At 38.2% G+C, this 7,735-nt stretch overlaps 1 protein-coding gene across 3 annotated transcripts in view; it reads right to left on the bottom strand.

The window, feature by feature from the left end:
* Positions 1-240: 240 nt before the first annotated feature.
* The window catches only part of CRYZ (crystallin zeta), a 27,710-nt gene continuing 20,215 nt past the window's right edge, over positions 241-7,735 (bottom strand). For all 3 annotated transcript variants that reach the window (XM_043460954.1, XM_043460956.1, XM_043460955.1), the window contains exons 6-9: positions 5,853-6,002; positions 1,949-2,050; positions 1,753-1,848; positions 241-1,334 (exon numbers count right to left, since the gene is read on the bottom strand). In XM_043460954.1, the coding sequence (XP_043316889.1) occupies positions 1,170-1,334; positions 1,753-1,848; positions 1,949-2,050; positions 5,853-6,002 (513 nt within the window). In that variant the 3' untranslated portion in view covers positions 241-1,169. The remainder of the gene's footprint in view (positions 1,335-1,752; positions 1,849-1,948; positions 2,051-5,852; positions 6,003-7,735) is intronic.

The following is a 7,735-nucleotide window of genomic DNA, read 5'->3' as shown; positions in this document are numbered from 1 at the left end:
CCTGAGACATAATGTTAATGGCTTCCTTAGTGGCTCAGATGTTAAGAATCCACCACTGATGCAGGAGACCTGGGTTCGATTCCTGGTCAGGATGATCCCCTGGAGAAGTAAATGGCAACCCACTCCACTATTAATGCCTTGGAAATCCCATGGAGAGAGGATCCTGGTGGGCTAAGTCCATGGGGTTGCAAAGAGCTGGACATGACTGAACGACTAACATATATATTATTGATGGCAAGATTTCCAGGTAATTATCCTTTTATTTAGTTCAGATAAAGACTTCTAACACAGAACACTGTTAGGAAGTAACCTTAGTTTGGTGCTATGTAAAACTGATATAAGGCAAGTACTACATGTAAGATAAACTAGAAAACCACCATTTTCAATTGCCTCTAGAATTTATTGCAATTACCATGTTATAATAACAAAAGCATATCATTCTTAATGCATCTAATTTGACTAATTTAAATAAAAATATACGATCCCAATCACACAAAGAGATAATTCTAAATTTACTTTGAAGTTGAATCAATCAATACATATCTATTTGGAAACTATGCACCCAGTATCATTATAGCAGAGAGAAAGCTGCTGTTCTCACAGAATATGTGGCTCATTAACCTAGTGAATATCTTAAAATATTGGGAATATTGGAAAAATAACAAATTTCTCTGGACACTGTTTATCTTGCCTTTCTGAGAGACTTGTAGATTTAGATGAGATTAGTTTGGCCAAGTGGTCTCATTTATTCCAGAGAATCATCAGAGTCCAATATAGTTCTGGGCTAATAAGAGACTAAAGAACGTTTATAAGGAGAAGTAGGCTTGGAAATCAAGCAGTCCTATTTTGGATTAGTATGTTTTAGTCAAAGGTATGGATTAATGATGAGTATCGGTTAGGAATTTCTGTAACGTCCTCCAATGCCAAGTGACCACTAACATCCTATTTCCTAATACAATGATTCCTTGATGAGAAGTAGAAGGCATAAAGAAAGTTGCCAGCTATAAAATAAACAGTACTCCAATGCTTATGATCACTAAAGACAAACCTTTTTTTTTAAATGTTAAGAAACTCACTGAATCAAATGAATGCTAAGCAGAGCAAACACAGTGTATATAAAACTGAGATATTAAACCCCTAATTACACAAGAAATCAATGGAAGGATTGATCATTTTAAGAGAAGAATCATTTTTCCAATAGCTCCACTGCTATGAATGATATTTTCATGAGCCTCAGTAGCCTTCTCCAGTAGATACTGGGGACCTATTACTGGTTTCAACCAACCAATTTCCATTCCGGCTTGAAGGGCTGCTGCAAACTGCTGAAATTCCTCCTGAGGGAAAGAAAACGTCTTTTTCAATAGAGGAACACATGACAATTTTCAGAAGCATTAACATTTTTCAGAGTCTAAGAAAGCATTAAGAGTTTTCTCACAGATGTGTGGCTTTTGTCAACTTGTCCAAAACAACAAAAAAATAGTTTCCTATAGGTTAGCCAACACTGCAATTTGTGGCAGTCTCAGTTTACAAAATACCTATTGTTATGGAGTAACTGGTAATTACCAACAGTATCTCCTCTCTCCTTCATAAGTGCCCTGGCTTGGAAAATAAATTATATTGTCACCCTAGTTATCTTCCAGGGATTAATCCTTAACCCACTTAGATAACTAACCTTAACATCTACTTAAATTTTCAGTCTGCCTGACTAGGCAAATTACACCAATGTTTAAGTTATCAGAATCACTTTTCTACCTTGGTGGATGAAAACAGAGTAACTCCTTTTATGCTAGATTCCTTTGTCATGGTGTCCCGTGGGTTTATTTCAATAGGGCCTCTGCTGCCAACAACCTAGTATGAAAAACAACATGTGTGTAGTTAAAGATTACTGCAAAACAGTGTTAAATTATGAAAAAACTGCAAAGTGATGGAAAAAAAATGAAATACTTACTATTACTCGTCCTCCATGTGACAAAAGATTCAAATCATTACTAAGATTTACATTAGCCAACATTTCAATAATCACATCAACTCCTTTTTCACCAACAGATTTCTATATAATATAAAAGAATGCAGAGTAGATTAGGAAAAAAAAGATTATCATAGTGCCATATATTACAGAAATATATTTCAAATGACATAAAATGCTATATATTTAAAGAGTAATAATGCCAATTTTAAGATAATTTAATTGTACAGTGATGCTGTAATTCCAAGGTACCAGCCACATCTAAAATGACAGATTTGTATTAAATAAATTGCTATAATGAAATCAAATTTGTCCAGAATTTTCATGTGCTTAGACTCAACTTGACTATAAAGTACTTCTTCCTTAGGTGAAAATTTTCTGTCTTCAAAACGTATTTTAATAGAGGAAGAAGCAACAAATCAAAAATAAAAAACTGCATTGGGGCTCCCATTTTTATTAAAAAACAGACAAAAGAAAAAAAATACTGACTTTTTGGTATTGCAGTATTCTGTGTGTGTGTGTGAGCACACGTTTAGTTGTGTTCTCAGTGGTCTACAATCAGCTTGGCACACTACTCCTTTTCTTGTGGGCTTTCTTTTTTTTTTTTTTTTAAATTTTTTATTAGTTGGAGGCTAATTACTTCACAACATTTCAGTGGGTTTTGTCATACATTGATATGAATCAGCCATAGATTTACACGTATTCCCCATCCCGATTCCCCCTCCCACCTCCCTCTCCACCCGATTCCTCTGTGTCTTCCCAGTGCACCAGGCCCGAGCACTTGTCTCATGCATCCCACCTGGGCTGGTGATCTGTTTCACCATAGATAGTATACATGCTGTTCTTTTGAAATATCCCACCCTCACATTCTCTCTTGTGGGCTTTCTGATGTCAATTCTCAACATCTAAAACCAGCTCTTAAATAAGCTAAGCCATACATTTTCATTTTAAGAAAAAAATGAACACCTACGCCCAGCACTGTGTGAGGTATTATGAATGTCAAGATGGACATAGAGAACCCAAAATAAAGAGGAAAATGGAAAACACTACAGTTAAAGGTGTGATGTGATGGGCTAAGTACTGCATTGAAAGTGAAAGTGAAGTCACGTCTGACTCTTTGAGACCCTATGGACTGCAGCCTACCAGGTTCCTCTGTCCATGGGATTATCCAGGCAAGAGTACTGGAGTGGGCTGCCATTTCCTTCTCCAGGGGATCTTCCCAACCCAGGGACTGAACCTGGGTCTCCTGCATTGCAGACAGACACTTTACCATCTGAGCCACCAGGAAACAAACCACAGGTTATAGAGGGGGGTAAAAAGTTACAGTGCTGATCACCTGTAAAGGTCAAAGAAAATTCCACAGAGATGATGACCTCGGCCCTGAGGGATAAGCAGGAGTTCTTAAGTAGAACAGAAGGAATAAGGGGCAAGGAGAAGCTAGACAAAAGAAACAGAAGAGCAAAGATGTAGGGATGGAGTGTAAGAGCTGGAATTGGAAAGTGGCCCAGCAGAGCTGGGGTCTGCATTTGTGAAGGAGATGGGGGCGGGGGTGGGAGGGGAGAGGTAGGAGCTAAGAGACTGCAAATTGGTTCAGACTCTGAAAATACATCAAATGCCACATTAAAAGATTTGGACTTTGTGGGGACAGATGTTCATTAGTTAATTCTTGTGTCAGGCACTGTTTTAGGCACTGGAAGTACAGGAGGGAAGAAGAAAACAGAAATTCCTATTCTCATGGAGCTCTCATTTATTTCTGAGGATTTTTTTTTTTTTTTCTTTCTTTGAAACAGAGAACCAAATAACTCTGGAGACAGTAGAGGAGACAGAAGGGGGCATTAGATCAGCTGTGAATAAGAGTCAAGACTGGAAAAAATGAGGACTAAATGAAGCTACCACAGTGAAGGGAAGAGAAAGAGAGACACATATGAAAGGCATGTCAGAGATGAAACTGATAGATAAGGTGACCAATTTGATGTGCAGGAGGGAGAAAGGTGATTAAACAACAGGAACAGGAAATGAAATGTGGGTGTCTCTCCTGGGGGACCAGACGAACGGCCATGTTTAGCAGGCTGATGGTGTGAGGAATGAACAGTGATAGTGCAGGGAACCAGCAGTGTAAGGATGTGTATGAGATGGATCAGGATGAAGGTGTAGCACCACAGAAAGTAGAGACCAAGAGGAAAGACCTATGGAATACCAAGTGAAATGAAGAGGAGGAAGACTAAAAGAGGAGTTAGAGAAGTGAGAAGGGAGCCAGCTTCCGGGAGGTGTGGTCAGGGTCAAGCACAGTGAGAAGTGAGCCAAGAGCAGCTGACTGGTGCTGGGATTATCAGCGCCCCTGACAAGCCACGTAAGTAGCTGGTATGTGCATGTGGGCTAAGTCACTTCAGTAGTGTTCGACTCTTTGTGACCCCATGGACTGTAGCCCATGAGGCTCCTCCGTCCATGGGATTCTCTAGGCAAGGATATTGGAATGGGTGGCACTTCTCTAGGGTATCTTCCCGACCCAGGGATCGAACCCGCATCTCTTACATCTCCTACATTGTCAGGCAGGTTCTTTACCACTAGGGCCTGGAAAGCCCTGGGGTGGAAGCAAAATTGCAGTGGGAGGTAAGGAAGTAAGAGAAGTTTAAGTACCCCCTACGTTTTCAAGAAATGTGTGGTAAAGGAGGGGAGGGGAGGAGAAAAGGTTAAGAGAATGTTTTTGGAGAATGAGAGACTTAAGCAGAAGGAACCAGTAGAAGAGAGAGAAGCTATAAGGTCTTGTGGTCTTAGAATTACATTGCAAAACAAAAACCTATTCTTAAAATAACTGGCCAATTTTCATCTTTGATAATGATATCAGGAGTGCATGCTCAATCAATTCTGGATTCCTCAACATATACAAAGGAGAGCCTTTATTCAGTTTTTTGGCAAGATGATTTAGGGGTAATAAAACAAACTCACACTCATTTTTTCCTCAGTTTGTAATGACCTTGTTTACACTGTAATCAGTACCTGGGATATCCTAATTCTTTCTCAACATGAGCAAGTAGTTTGAGGATCAGCAAAGTAATCAGGGTTTAGTAAACTGTTACCATGGCAAAGATGGAGAACTCCAGAACCTGCTTGAACTGGATTGCAGCAATGGAATAGATCTAACAGTAACTAACTTCTGCCTCATCATTTTGGATGAGGTAGTGGTTTCTCTTCCAAAAACATCCAATAAACAAAGAAACTTAATTCCCTAGGCCAGAGAGATCCAGTTTGTAATTCACGGATAATTTAACTTTCCATGGAAAATTTACACCAATAGAAGTTATATTAAGAATACCTTTTTGGTGGGGTAAGGGGTGGGGGATGGGTGAAATGGATAAAGGTGGGATCAAAAGGCACAAATTTCCAGTTGTAAAATAAAAAAGTCATGAGGATGTAATGGACAGTGACTACAGTTAGGAATACTGTATTACATGTTTGAAAGTTGCTAAGAGAATAGATCTTAAAAGTTCTCATCACAAGAAACAAAATTTATAATTATGTATGGGGACAGATGTTAACTAAATTTACTGTGGTGATCATTTCACAATATATAAAAATATATGTTTAAAAAATGCCTCACAGCTGCAAATACAAAGCTGTGGCTTTACTTAAAATGTGATTTGCATTAAAGAGTACTGATTTTTATAACTATAAGCCTCTAGAGAGGCTATATTTTATTTAGTAAAAATTAACAAGGCAGAAATGATAGTGAAGGTTTGAAAAGTAGACATCTCTACTTTTAAATTAATTAAAGCTTTAAAACACATAGGCAAAACAAACAACTTTAAGAGAGTAGTTGATAAAAAAAAAACTTATAAAAGAACATGAAACAAAATTTTAGTTTTATAAAATTACAGAACAATTTTACCTTAATTTTATCAATATAATTAGCTTCTTTGTGATTAAACACGTTGTGGGCTCCATTTTGCAAAACAATCTTTTGTCCTTCCTCAGTACTAGCTGTGCCGAAAACCTTTAAGCCATAAGCTCTCGCAATTTGGCATGTTGCAATTCCAACCTTAAAAAACAAAATAAACCCCAGTAGTTTTAGGTACTTTGCATCTCTGCAAACATTTATTAAGTACATATAATTAACATGATGTTCTTCTAGGTTCTAGACTATTGCTAATAAATGTTAAGAGTTTAAACAAAGAAATAAGAAACACTGTGCAAAATGTTCACTTAGCATCTGCTTTGTGCAGAAGATACAGGGTTTAAAGATGGTCAAAATATGCTCAGTGACTTCACACTTTAACAGTACACATAAAATACTACATAACAACAGTAAGTCATCTACCACTTACGTAGAAGAGACAGGTATGTACATGGGCAAATTCACATTCATGAATATGATAAACATTTATTATTTACTATGTGCAAGATATATGATAGAGTGCCTGAAGAACTATGGATGGAGGTTCGTGACATTTTACAGGAGGCAGTGATCAAGATCGTCCCCAAGAAAAAGAAATTCAAAAATGCAAAATGGTTGTCTGAGGAGGCCTTACAAATAGCTGTGAAAAGAAGACAAGCGAAAGGCAAAGGAGAAAAGGAAAGATATACCCATTTGAATGCAGAGTTCTAAAGAATAGCAAGGAGAGATAAGAAAGCCTTCCTCAGCAATCAATGCAAAGAAACAGAGGAAAACAATAGAATGGGAAAGACTAGAGATCTCTTCAAGAAAATTAGAGATACTAAGAGAACTTTTCATGCAAAGATGGGCACAATTAAGGACAGAAGTGGTAGGGACCTAACGAAGCAGAAGATATTATTAAGAAGAGGTGGCATACAGGAGAACCATACAAAAAGGATCTTCATGACCCAGATAACCATGATGGTGTGATCACTCACCTAGAGCCAGACATCCGGGAATGTGAAGTCAAGTGGGCCTTAGGAAGCATCACTAAGCTAGTGGAGGTGATGGAATTCCAGTTGAGCTATTTCAAATCCTAAAAGATGACGCTATGAAAGTGCTGCACTCAATATACCAGCAAATTTGGAAAATGCAGCAGTGGCCACAGGACTGGAAAAGGTCAGTTTTCATTCCAATTCCAAAGAAAGGCAATGCCAAAGAATGTTCAAACTACTGCACAACTGCACTCATCTCACACACTAGCAAAGTAGTGCTCAAAATTCTCCAAGCCAGGCTTCAACAGTACATGAACCGAGAACTTCCATATGTTCAAGCTGGATTTAGAAGGTAGAGGAACCAGAGATCAAATTACCAACATCCATTGGATCATCAAAAAAGCAAGAGAATACCAGAAAAATACCTGCTTTATTGATTACACCAAAGCCTTTGACTGTGTAGATCACAACAAACTGTGGAAAATTCTGAAAGAGATGGGAATACCAGACCACCTGACCTGCCTCTTGAGAAATCTGTATGCAGGTCAAGAAGCAACAGTTAGAACTAGACACGGAAAAACAGACCAGTTCCAAATAAGGAAAGCAGTACATCAAGGCTGTATGTCACCCTCCTTATTTAACTTATATGCAGAGTACATCATGTGAAATGTCAGGCTGGATGAAGCACAAACTGGAATCAAGATTGCCGGAAGAAACATCAATAACCTCAGATATGCAGATGACACCACCCTTATGGCAGAAAGTGAAGAACTAAAGAGCCTCTTGATGAAAGTGAAAGAAAAGAGTGAAAAAGTTGGCTTAAAACTCAACATTCAGAAAACTAAGTTCACAGCATCTGGTCCCATCACTTCATGGCAAATAGATGAGGAAACAATGGAAACA

This window comes from Cervus canadensis, chromosome 2 (genome assembly GCF_019320065.1).
Source record: "Cervus canadensis isolate Bull #8, Minnesota chromosome 2, ASM1932006v1, whole genome shotgun sequence".
In the NCBI taxonomy this organism is placed as follows: Eukaryota; Metazoa; Chordata; class Mammalia; order Artiodactyla; family Cervidae; genus Cervus; species Cervus canadensis.
This window is presented reverse-complemented; position numbering and strand designations above follow the sequence as displayed.